At 36.5% G+C, this 14515-nt stretch overlaps 1 protein-coding gene across 3 annotated transcripts in view; it reads right to left on the bottom strand.

The window, feature by feature from the left end:
- LOC121383215 overlaps nt 1-14515 on the bottom strand; it is a 31891-nt gene that overhangs the window by 16002 nt on the left and 1374 nt on the right. For all 3 annotated transcript variants that reach the window (XM_041513101.1, XM_041513099.1, XM_041513100.1), the window contains exons 3-7: nt 4548-4793; nt 3808-4092; nt 2933-3124; nt 2294-2449; nt 1116-1184 (exon numbers count right to left, since the gene is read on the bottom strand). In XM_041513101.1, coding sequence (XP_041369035.1) covers nt 1116-1184; nt 2294-2449; nt 2933-3124; nt 3808-4092; nt 4548-4782 — 937 coding nt within the window. In that variant the 5' untranslated portion in view covers nt 4783-4793. The remainder of the gene's footprint in view (nt 1-1115; nt 1185-2293; nt 2450-2932; nt 3125-3807; nt 4093-4547; nt 4794-14515) is intronic.

Here is a 14515-nt window from a genome sequence, read left to right as displayed (position 1 = left end):
AGACAGGAGACAAATTCATAAAGCATTGTAACGTTACGCTTAAGGTTAGTAGAAATACGTTTACAAGCATTTGGTATCTATTCTACGCTAAAAATTACATCAGCATGGAAGGTGCTTCATGTAGGCTAGGCAATCTAGCCCATTTTTCGACTCAACTTGGAACAAATTGCAACATAATATATTTCACCACAGTGCTTTTCTACAATGTCCCTAGGATAACATACTAAAAGTCCTAAGGAATCCCTCATGGAGAAATCTGCTTAATTTGCATAAATCTAATATTGCCGCCAAATATTAATATTTTCCATGTCTTTGCTTTCAGATGGGAGTGAGCTGACTGAGATCGAGGGCGCAAAAGAAACGTTTCTAGAGGGTTCAGAGGTCCCCCGTAAAATGTTGATAACTACATGTCCTGAAATGCAATTTCCTGCATGCTACAAATAAATTTCATCTCTGCCTTATAGGTATGACTATACCAAATAAAATTCATTACGCGACCATGTTAACTTTGTGTTTAAAACACTATATGCAATATATCAACCAAACTATGACCCATAAATATCAGTACTACAACCCCTACTAAAAAATGGTACCTTTTATGGCTCATTTTCGGTATAACCAGATGTTTTTACAACACCCCTAGTTTTGCACAGGTTTTTACAGGTATCCAATACATGTTCCAAGTACAAGGCTACTTGACACAGTGGAACCAGATGAAATAAAATTGCGTACATTTTTAGCCCAGATGAAACTATTTTTTTTACAACCACCACACACATTTATAACCAATCACAGCATACTGATTGATTAATCATCGGCTATTGGATGTCAAACATTTGGTAATTTTACATATACTCTTTGAGAGCAAATGGGTGCATTTGCTGGGGAAGGGTATTGAGAGTCGAAAAAAAATTGAAATATATTCTCTGGGGGAGCATGACCCCATATAAAGTTCGCTCAACACAGTCTATAACCCCACAACCCCGCTAAAATCCCTGCACACGCGCCTTGGAACCATTAAAATGGTAAAGTTTCAATATCTTGTGAATTTGGCTATAGGACATTTTAGTGATATAATCACATAATACCAGTCATTCACTTTCACGAAAACCTACCAATATTTTTGTTACGTTCATCATCATCATCAACATCATCATCGTCGTTGTCGTTGCCATCAACAGAAACTGCAAAAGGAAACAATTATTGACTACCATAATTTGTCTAATGTACACAACAAGTACTCAGCTAGAGTTAAATTTTTACCTAATATTACGACGTGAGTGACAGTGAACACTTAGTGGACTGTGTTTTTATGACTGCCATAATGTATGGTAGTCCACAACTGTAACATGTTCAGTACATAACAACGAACTCACAGAATGTCACATTTACCAACTAGTAAGTCGAGCATACCAATAGACACTGAATTTAATAATACTGCTTATTATGAGAACATACCACTGACAACTGAATGTTTCACAGTTATAGACTATTATGATGAACACAATGAACAGACCAATGAACATTTAATGGTTCACAGTTATAGACTACTATCACTAAATGTGTCACAGTTATATATCAGTATGACGGACACATCAATGGACACCGAATGTGCCACAGTCATAGACTATTATGATGGACACACCAATGGACACTGAAAGGTTCACAGTTATAGACTATTATGATGGAGACACCAATGGACACTGAAAGGTTCACAGTTATAGACTACTATGATGGACACACCAATGGACACTGAAAGGTTCACAGTTATAGACCATTATGATGGACACACCAAGGATGGACACTGAAAGGTTACAGTTATAGACCATTATGATGGACACACCAAGGAACACTGAATGGTTACAGTTATAGACCATTATGATGGACACACCAATGGACACTGAATGGTTACAGTTATAGACCATTATGATGGACACACTAAGGAACACTGAATGGTTACAGTTATAGACCATTATGATGGACACAGCAATGGACATTGAATAGGTCACAGTTATAGGCTATTATGATGGAACACACCAATGAACACTGAATGTATCTAAGTTATAAATTATTATTATGGAGACGCCAATGGACACTGAATGGTCACAGTTATAGATACTAGATATTCACAATTGTTTTTTAAACTTTCAAACATTGGGAACACAATATGTCACAAATCAGTCCATGAGTGATGTTAACTATGTAGCTACTGCGAAGCCATGTTGGTAAGCACACCGTGAGCAGTGAACAGAAATACACCTTACTATTTTACAGTTATCAACAATCTTCTCACCTGTACACTCATTAACACCAGTCGATCCAGTGAATTCAGTCGACCTCCCAAATGGACATTGTTTACATTCACCTTTCCCTATTTCATCCTGGTAGGTTCCTACTTCACAAAACGTGCATTTGTTACCCTGGCTGTAGGTTCCTGGTGAGCAATACACTACAACACAGATTAATCACTTAGTCAATTTTGTGTATAAAACAAGGAAATAAGACATATTGATAGAAAGTACATTTGTCTTTATAAACACTCACAAGTTAGAAAATAAAATAGAACACAACAGAATTAAGTTTGTCATAGTAAATATCTATCGTCCTTGCTTTTGTCTGTGTCACAGCAATGAACTATAAGTTTTAAAAATGAAAGTAAAGATTTAGGAACAGTTAGTCAGTTTGTTTTTGTTAACGACACTGCTATAGCCTACTGGATAGGAAGTCTAAAGCTATATTTGTTAGCCATCCTCACCATCATCCCCCTTTCTAAATTACACACATGACAATACCCGTTGACCAATCTGAAAATATGCCAAGATGAAATTAAACAAGAAAACAACAAAAGTAAAGCATAATAATAATAATAATAATAATAATAATAATAATAGTAATAGTAATAATAATAATAATAAAGGTAATAATAGATTACCACATAGCATATTTCTGACCGCTGCTGCAGCTGGACACTGGACACCAGATGTCACTGTTACACCATCTTTCACAACAGAATACTGTGTCCCGCCCATTGTGACGTCATAAATGGAACTGGAAGTCTGTAACTGTTGGGCAGACTTTTCCAAAACTTTGACAGCATCAATCAGTTTCTGCAGCTGTGGACTCACTGAAATATCCACGTGCCATCATTAGCATTCAGTTGTATTTTATAACACTGTACAGTATTTGTTAACATAGTTTACATATGTTGATTATTGAAATGATGTTGTATGTTTTACCAGTAATTAAAGGTCTGATCACAATGTGTGTGTATATATACATACATACATACACACATACACACACACACACACACACACATACAGACATATATATATATATATACACACACACACACATACATATACACACACACACACACACATACATACATACATACATACACACACACACACACACACACACACACACACACACACACACACACACACACACACACACACACATACATATATATACACACACACACACACATATATACATACATACATACATACATAGATACATATATATACCTAAAATATATTACTACTTTTTTCTTTTTTAGTCATGTATAAAGGGACTGAAGTGGAGTGGTCATATTAAAAATATCGATAGGTCAATACATCGGTCCATCCATCGTTCCATCGATCCATCCACAGATACATTCATCTATCGGTCTGTTTTTTTCTCCATCCACGAATGCACTCACCCGTTGCTTTACACCATGCTATTCATTATTCCAGTGTAAAGATATATAAATAGCTTATACTAAAATTAAAGTCAACAACTGTTTGTCCATGCTAATACCTGTTTTTGAAGTGACGAACTCTGCCAACTGAAGGTCACCAGCAGAAATGTTTGACGTTAGAGTTATGGTTGCTGTTATCCTAACCAATGTCCTTCCACCGACACCGCAGCCATCGGATTGTACATGTACCGTTGTTTGACAGGAGGCATCAGTACTACACTGTAAAGCACCAGTATTGGTTGTAATCAACGACTTCAAGTCACTTATGGCAGACTGGGACAGACAGGTGGCAGAGTTTAATGTACTCTTAGATGTGACCCTCAGCTCAAAAGGGGATGTCACCTCTGAAACAAATTCAACATAATATTGGTTCTGCTCAAGTATTTAGAGTATGATTGAGGAAATATTTACTGATAATTGAGGAAGGGTTAAGGGTCAAAATGTAAATGTGTAAACTAAAATATGTTGATTCTCACAAATCAAGCTTATTTAACAGTGCTTTTCTTTTGTTTAAATAGTTTTGCATCAATATATTTTATTATAGCTTTAATAGGATGAACAACTAAATGCAATAGTATTCAATAACTCAAACATGTGTCCACTGCATTTCCATAAAAAACTGCAGACATTATCCACACCGTATAGGAATCTGGTTTTGGTGATTCAAACTGCTAATTTATATAACGTGCTGATAACCAAAGCATCATCATTATTATATCAAAATCATGTATCTTCTTGATACACTAAAATGCATTAATATTAATCATTAATATAAAAACGTTAACTAATGGAAACGTACTAAAACCACAATAAAACAATTTTATGTTGAAAAAGGTTGCTTTACAAGTGCATGGAGCCACTTTTCGTCTCTCCGAGTCCCATTCACCATTTCTGCATTTGAGAACAAGTTTATCTTTTACATCAACGATGTGACTTGGATCTTTGCAGACTGGGACACAGTCTAAGGCAGATGACGTGCCATTACATCTGGGATCTGAACCTATTCCTCTTCTGACGTCACTAGCACGGCACATTGAAACTAAAACTAAAAAATTATATATCACAATAGAATCCATTCATTACAGAACTAGGTTTGATATAGTCTGGATCACAGTAGACTGAGGCACAATAACAAACAATTGGTATATTCAATGTTCATTAAAATCCTTACCTTCTCCAATCTAATTAAACACACTCTCTAACAGATGGTTTACCTAATTATTGACCCAATAAGGTATTATATGACAATATATACATTTGATTTGTATCTACATAACCACCATATCACACTTATTATTGATATTTTATAAAAAAAAAATTGAATTATGGGTACGGTCCATAATTCTGAGAAAAATAATGGCTATTTGGAGAGCAGAGGTGTTACGTATTATTTTGAGTCACGTGACGGGCATTCCCCGAATAACCGCAGTGTCAAAACGATTTACCAAGCTCGTGTAACGAGAATGCTTGACCGTCCTATGCGACGTAGGGTAAATAGGAAAACAACAACAATGAAAATAAGTTATTAAAAAATAATAAGAACATGTACTGAATGATAATAAGCTGATATATTAATTTATTTTAGTAACAGAAGCATGTTAAACGTCGACAATCCCGACTAGTTAGGCCTTTGCATCTATAGATAAATTTATCATTAGTCGTACGCGAAAAACTCTAAACATCTGGATCACGAACACCTTCATTTTCCACCTTGTCAAATTCATTATTATACAAAATATGCCATAACAGCTGACTTGGGATAGAAATTGTTACATTTTTAAAGAATACGCTGAACTAGACGATGTTTATATACGATGTGACTATATATACGAAGGCCGTGTATACAGCCTCCGCTAATGAGGGCTGGCTATATTCACAGCAAAAATGTATATAGGCGGTAAATAAATATTTAATTGATCCATATTACCGAACCATCTGGAACAGGAGGAATACATACTAAGTACTGTACGAACAGAGCGTTTTGTGTACGTTTTCCATGGACATATGAATAGTGTAATATTGCCCGTACAGTACTAGCAAAATAAATTTTAAAATAATAATAATAATATTAATAATAATACACAATTATTATTATTATTATTATTATTAGCCTACTACTACCTTTTTGGGGTGGAGGGGGCGGTGTTTTATCTGGGGGAATTTTGGCTATAAAAATCCAAGATTAATGTGCATGCACACACGCATAAACGGCAGGCTGAACTTGTCCCTGCACGTAGAACTGGATTCAACTGCGTTAAGTAATAATTCAATCTAATTAAAATTAGCTCCACTATTACATGTGGATCTAACAGCAGCCCGTTAGAGCTCATATCTTGTTGACCTTTCATTCGACCAATCAAAACCTTACTTGTAGAATCATGCCAGATTGGTAATAATTAAGCCATGCGACAGTACACTGTTTTTTTTAACGCTATACATTAAAGGGACATTCCCTAGTTTGCTGCATTGTAAAATGTTTTCGACTAATAAAATATTTCTACGATTAAACTTACATATTAAATATATTTTCTTGTTTAGAATATTCAATGTGTTTCTGGTCGTCTTAATATTTGTAAGAAGCCCAAACTGGATTTTGTTTTCAAATACTTTCGTACGTACGAAAATAGATTTTTTAGGAAATATAATGAAAATTAACCTAGTATAAATATTAGAACGATCACAAACACGTTTAATATACAGCCACTAATATTCTAAACAAGAAAATATATTTAATATGTAAGTTTAATCGTAGAAATATTTTATTAGTCGATAACATCTTAAAACATTGCAGCAAACTCAGGAATGTCCCTTTAAACCAAATGACCACTTTGCGAACCAGTCAAAATAATTTAATAATAATAATAATAATAATAATAAATGGTGAGTTCATTTTCTGAATGTTTATTATTTTATTTCAGCGTATTCGCAATTATTTTCGTTATGAAATTAATCATATTTTTTATTATTTGCCATGTATATAGCCGGCCCCCATTTGCCAAGTCTATACACGGCGGTCGTTTATATAAAATTCAAAAATACATTATACGGTTGTCGTATATATAGCCTCATCACTACGAGTCCGTTTTGCCGTAATTTTTTAACTTATGAACATGAAGAGTTCTAACTTTTAAGAATGAATCGTGTCATGGAATTCCCTCGATCGTAGTTCAATTAAAATGTTTTGGATCATACAGTAACTAGGTTTGGTATCCCAAATGAATGTAATTTCCATTTATAATCCATATTTAGATAAATAAGGCCCACTAAATCCGTGATTGAGTGCCTTTAAAATTAGCTCCACTATTACATGTGGATCTAACGGCAGTCCGTTGGAGCTCAAGTCCAGTTGAACTTTCATTTGACCAATCAAAACCTTACTTGCAGAATCATGCCAGTAATTTGAAACAAATTTGATAACAGTCAGCATTATGCCGAGGGTATACGAAATGATTCGGTGAATTACGAAGTATGCCGGAAACTAATTTTACTGCTATGATACAAAATTTCAATGTTGAACTTTCGTTTCAAGACAGAAAAAATCCCGCGATAGTATAGCCATAAAGTCTATTTATTCTAGTGCACAATCCAGAGTTTATTACTGCACTTTTACCCCCTTTTTTGTTTTTAATGTTAAAACAGGTCTACCAGTTCGCCTATTGCTTAAACGGCAAATCTAATTGACTGGGAGCTTGTCTATATGAACCACGACCGTAACATCCGAGGACTGCGTATATAACCTAAATGCAAAATGGTTACGATTATTATTTAATCACATTGCCATAGAAATAATCAACGTTCGGCCATACAGTGTTAAAATAACTATCACTGTTTTAAACATCAGTAATTTAAATTGTACTAAGGTCTCAAAGTTTCTTTTCATATAGGCCTAATCTAAAAACACCACCTATTAAAATATATAATATGGTGGTATATTTAAGACACACATTTTTTTATTACTTTTAAAAAATACTAAACTTCAACTTATATCTTGAAATCTGGACTTGATTTGTCAAGTGCTTAACTTATTATCTTGAAATATCAGCATATTATCTCAAGATTTTGATTATAATGTCAAGCTTTCGACCAATTATCATGACTATATGCCACTGAAGGTAAGTACGCATTCGACAATATAATATGAAATCTCAAGGTAATATGTTCAGCCCTGAACATCAACATAATAAGTGGAGATCTCAACATGAGGCCCACTTTCCATTAACATTATCTGCGCGCAGAAACGCACATTTTCATATCTATATTTTCGTAATTTGACGTCATCAAAGAACTTTTAAATTATAAGTAAACATCGATCGACTGTTTTTTCTGCGCATGCTGAATGCACACTCGACTCTCGACTTATTATCTTGAGCGCATTACTGATTATCTCAAGCGCATTGTTTCAAATGCTCAACTTATTATCTTGAGTGCTTGCATGATTTATTATCTCAAGTGCTCGACTTATATTATCTCAAGTATTTGCTGATTATCCTGAGTGCTCAACTTATTATGTTAAACTTTACTTATTATAACGAGTGTTATATTTGCTATGCCAAGTGCTTAACTTAATTATTATTTCCAGTGCTCAACTTATTATCCTTAGTCATTAACTTACTATCTCGAGTGTTCGATTTATTATCTCCAGCACTTGACTTATTATCTTTATCTCTCAACTTCTGCATCAGTACTGTACAACTAAAAAAGGGAAATGCAAAAGAAAAAGACATGCATGTTGTCGAGTTAATATGTTGAGCGCTTGACATAAAACATTGACTGCTTGAGATAATAAGTTGAGAACTCGGGATCATAAGCAAAGTTTTTTCCACTAGTAGCAAGGGATCTTTTAAGGTGGTTCGATCCTGCGACGCTAGCACCTAAGGCGAGCAATCAACCGACTGAGCTAATCCCGTCCGCGCACAACCAAAAAACGAATTGGATACCTGATGAAAAGAGGTAAAATGTTGAGTGCTCGACATAATAGGGTCTCCACGAGTACTCGAGTACTGGCAGAGTCTAGTAAGACTCGAGTCTATTTTCAAGACTGTTTAAGGATAAGCACTCTCATTTAATTATGTAATTTTTCTATCTGATCCCTTGCTGCATTAGGAAAAATGTAGCGCGTTTCATCTGATGACTACTTGTCAGAACTACCAAATGTTTGACATCCAATAGCAGATGATAAATTAATCAATGTGCTCCAGTGGTGTAGTTAAACATAACAAACTTTATTACATACTTCCATATGTTTGCCGCCAGTTACATTATAAGGCTATGAGACATGGATAGAGGGAGTGCAATACAATGGCGCGATTTGGCCTCTATGTTTAGTGCTGGAATTAAGATGCATAATGTTATTTTACTTTATTCTTCAGTCTCCTTATCATCTAGTGTACATAAGTGTCGGGTACTCTGGTCGGGGTCGAGCACGAAATAATGTTTCCAGTAGCAGCAAGGGAAATTTTATATGTTTTATTTAACGACGCACTCAACACATTTTATTTTCGGTTATATGGCGTCGGACATATGGTTTGGACCACACAGATATTGAGAGAAGAAATCTGCTGTCGCCACTTCATGAGCCACTATTTTCGATTAGTAGCAAGGGATCTTTTATATGCACCATCATACAAACATGATAACACAAAAAAACTACCTTTGATATACCAGTCGTGGAGCACTGGCTGGAGTGAGAAATAGCCCAATGGACCACCGACGGGGATCGATCAAGAGAACGCTTTACTTAGTGGGCCTTGGATATGCCTGTTATGGGACATTGGTTGGGACGGGAAAAAACCCATTCACAAACTAATCCACTGAAGAGATTCATCCCTATAACCAAAGAACCTCAGGTGAGCACTCTACCCACATCTAGATCCCACTCACAAACTAATCCACTGAGGAGATTCGTTCCTATAACCAAAGAACCTCAGGTGAGCACTCTACCCACATCTAGATCACACTCACAAACTAATCCACTGAGGAGATTCGTTCCTATAACCAAAGAACCTCAGGTGAGCACTCTACCCACATCTAGATCCCACTCACAAACTAATCCACTGAGGAGATTCGTTCCTATAACCAAAGAACCTCAGGTGAGCACTCTACCGACATCTAGATCCCATTCACAAACTAATCCACTGAGGAGATTCATCCCTATAACCAAAGAACCTCAGGTGAGCACTCTACCCACATCTAGATCGCACTCACAAACTAATCCACTGAGGAGATTCGTTCCTATAACCACAGAACCTCAGGTGAGCACTCTACCCACATCTAGATCCCACTCACAAACTAATCCACGGTTGAGATTCGTTCCTATAACCAAAGAGATTCGTTCCTATAACCAAAGAACCTCAGGTGAGCACTCTACCGACATCTAGATCCCACTCACAAACTAATCCACTGAGGAGATTCATCCCTATAACCAAAGAACCTCAGGTGAGCACTCTACCCACATCTAGATCCCACTCACAAACTAATCCACTGAGGAGATTCATCCCTATAACCAAAGAACCTCAGGTGAGCACTCTACCCACATCTAGATCCCACTCACAAACTAATCCACTGAGGAGATTCGTTCCTATAACCAAAGAACCTCAGGTGAGCACTCTACCCACATCTAGATCCCAGTCACAAACTAATCCACTGAGGAGATTCATCCCTATAACCAAAGAACCTCAGGTGAGCACTCTACCGACATCTAGATCCCACTCACAAACTAATCCACTGAGGAGATTCGTTCCTATAACCAAAGAACCTCAGGTGAGCACTCTACCGACATCTAGATCCCACTCACAAACTAATCCACTGAGGAGATTCGTTCCTATAACCAAAGAACCTCAGGTGAGCACTCTACCGACATCTAGATCCCACTCACAAACTAATCCACTGAGGAGATTCCTCCCTATAACCAAAGAACCTCAGATGAGCACTCTACCCACATCTAGATCGCACTCACAAACTAATCCACTGAGGAGATTCGTTCCTATAACCAAAGAACCTCAGGTGAGCACTCTACCCACATCTAGATCCCAGTCACAAACTAATCCACTGAGGAGATTCATCCCTATAACCAAAGAACCTCAGGTGAGCACTCTACCCACATCTAGATCCCACTCACAAACTAATCCACTGAGGAGATTCGTTCCTATAACCAAAGAACCTCAGGTGAGCACTCTACCCACATCTAGATCCCACTCACAAACTAATCCACTGAGGAGATTCGTTTCTATAACCAAAGAACCTCAGGTGAGCACTCTACCCACATCTAGATCCCACTCACAAACTAATCCACTGAGGAGATTCGTTCCTATAACCAAAGAACCTCAGGTGAGCACTCTACCGACATCTAGATCCCACTCACAAACTAATCCACTGAGGAGATTCGTTCCTATAACCAAAGAACCTCAGGTGAGCACTCTACCGACATCTAGATCCCATTCACAAACTAATCCACTGAGGAGATTCGTTCCTATAACCACAGAACCTCAGGTGAGCACTCTACCGACATCTAGATCCCACTCACAAACTAATCCACTGAGGAGATTCATCCCTATAACCAAAGAACCTCAGGTGAGCACTCTACCCACATCTAGATCCCACTCACAAACTAATCCACTGAGGAGATTCATCCCTATAACCAAAGAACCTCAGGTGAGCACTCTACCCACATCTAGATCCCACTCACAAACTAATCCACTGAGGAGATTCATCCCTATAACCAAAGAACCTCAGGTGAGCACTCTACCCACATCTAGATCCCACTCACAAACTAATCCACTGAGGAGATTCGTTCCTATAACCAAAGAACCTCAGGTGAGCACTCTACCGACATCTAGATCCCACTCACAAACTAATCCACTGAGGAGATTCGTTCCTATAACCAAAGAACCTCAGGTGAGCACTCTACCCACATCTAGATCCCATTCACAAACTAATCCACTGAGGAGATTCGTTCCTATAACCAAAGAACCTCAGGTGAGCACTCTACCCACATCTAGATCGCACTCCATTGAGATAATAAGTTGAATCAAGATAATAAGTCGAGACTTCGAGATCTTTAAAGTAAGAAAAATATAACTTTGTGTCCTAAATATACCACTGTAGCTATTGGTAGTCAGTTAATAATAATAATAATAATAATAATAAAATAATAATAATAATATACGCATACATACTGGTTATAAACCATGGAATGTGCCTTCCTGTCTGTGGGAAAATGCATACATAAATGATGGATTGTGCTTTCCTGTCAGAATTACCACATATTTGACAACCAATGTGCTCTAGTGGTGTCGATAGACAAAAAACAAAAACAAACTTGTATCTCACCAGACCGATCGCGCATTAAATGCATTAAAACATGTTTTATTTTATAAAATAAATAATCTGCAATGTAAAACTGAAGATTGATTAATAGTTCTTTAAAGAATAAATTGAACACTTGGAGTTATATATATTGCAGTTGAGCAGTCGCATAACCTGGCCCGTGGTATGGTCCACGGTAAGGTGGCCACATAAATAGTCTCGCTCGCTATTTTTAGAATTTGTATGCTCCCAAATATCGTTATAAAAGGCCAAGTATGATTGGCCGATATTTAAATTATTATTTACAGACGAAATGTCACCTGGACAAGGGAGTCCACACAATGCTGTTAGATGAACTGGTAGACCAGTAGAGCTAATTTTAATCAGATTGTACCTTCTCGATCTTTACACTTGATAACAAAACATTTCTAAGCAGAATTAACGTTTAGCCTTGAAATAATTCGGTCTCCAGACTGGTAGGTACTGGGTTCTGATCCCAGTCGAGGCATGGGATTTTTAATCCAGATACCGACTCCAAACCCTGAGTGAGTGCTCTGCAAGGCTCAATGGGTAGGTGTAAACCACTTGCACCAACCAATGATCCATAACTGGTTCAACAAAGGCCATGGTTTGTGCTATCCTGCCTGTGGGAAACGCAAATAAAAGATCCCTTGCTGCCTATCGTAAAAGAGTAGCCTATCTGGCGACGGCGGGTTTCCTAAAAAATAAACAGTGTCAGAATGACTATATATTTGACGTCCAATAGCCGATGATAAGATAAAAAATCAATGTGCTCTCGTGGCGTTCTTAAATAAAACAAAATGTTGTATGTATGTCAAGCATAACCAAATTGTGTAACTATGAACTGTTACTTTCATTTGAAGTTTACAATACTGATAAAGGAAACACATTATCACCAAATGGACTACATATACGACCACTGGTTACATAATTTGTGCAATGTTTATATATCAAACTGTGTCCGCCTACCCAGGATATACGATGTTAACACGATAGATGTTAACAGGTATGATCATTTACATGCAATTTACGTTAGATACACCCTACTACGGAGGTTGATAGTTGTAAATGGCTAGTGAAGGGGCAATCTATGTAGTAATGATAAACCTCCCCACTGAGGAAGTACAATTCAATCTGGTGACAAAAAACAGGCACCCACCAGTCTTAATGCTTAAGTTTAACCTGGACAAAACCAAGGATGGCTGTTACGGCAAATAACAAACCAAGTGCTATGAGTAATTCAAACATGACGTTCAAGACAAGCGATACCACAGTCCTGAAGTACATCTTAATCCTGCTACTGACATTCTTCTTTTATTATTATTGTCCCCAGCTCATTTTCATGATGACAGGGTTGGTGTGCCCTGATTCATCGCCTCATAGAAGATGAATTAAATTATACACGCTAAATACTAGGAATGCATACACATTGTGGCAGTATGCTGATTATAATAATAGTAGTAATGCTTATACAAATAATGTAGATGATGATATATTTAATACATAGAGGTTATTACCAGTGTTTTTCGGTATCGTCAATATTATACATTAGGAATAAAAATTGTATTATGCGAGCCTCTGGCGAGCATAATACATTATTTTTATTCCTAATATATATTGACGATACCGAAATACACGAGGGTAATAATCTCTTTATCATATAAGCTCAAGCTTAATACAACGCGTTGTTATAAACTGTACACGCAACTTTAATTCCAGTCCGCCATTACTAGATATTCAAATAATGTAGGAATATGTAGCGCGTTTTTTTTTTTAATGGAAATGACGTCAAACTCGAATGACGTCATTTTGGATGTCCTTACATCAAAATAAAGTTATGCCTAACGTTTTTTTGTTTTCTGAACGCTGGACAGCTTTCAGTGTCAAATTGCCATTGAATTATGTTTATTTGATGACTATGAATGCATACGTCAATCATGGAGTGTCACCCAAGTACGTTTGCTTAAATGTCAATAAACCTAGTGCCGAGACCTCGATTAATTTACATCTAATTTGCAAAGTTATCAAATTCTTAAAGTATGTGATCTGAAAAATATCACATACTTTGATTGCACTGAAAATGTATGATATTATATAATATTAACAACACATTATAAATGGCTAGATAGTAGAAATATATTTAAGTAGGCTGATTGATGTAATGGGGACATAAAAAAGATATACGTTTAGAAAGAAAGACTGTTAAAAAGAAAAGCTGTAGTAGTTATTATAGTGATAAGTAATAACGCCACAATTCACGTCAAGCGCTTTCTTGATAATTGTTTCTATTTTCTTCCATCAGATTACTTTCTTGACTGAAAAATCGTTTCCATGATGCCCAGATTGTATTATGCTCTTCATATCTACAGTTTTTAAAACTAATATATTTTTCTATTTCGTAGTTATTTTGCAAAAACGTTTGAGCAGCTATTATATGCCGAC

Source organism: Gigantopelta aegis, chromosome 10, assembly GCF_016097555.1.
Source record: "Gigantopelta aegis isolate Gae_Host chromosome 10, Gae_host_genome, whole genome shotgun sequence".
Lineage (NCBI taxonomy): Eukaryota > Metazoa > Mollusca > Gastropoda > Neomphalida > Peltospiridae > Gigantopelta > Gigantopelta aegis.
The sequence above is the reverse complement of the archived record's forward strand: the minus strand, read 5'-3'. Positions and strand labels throughout refer to the sequence as shown.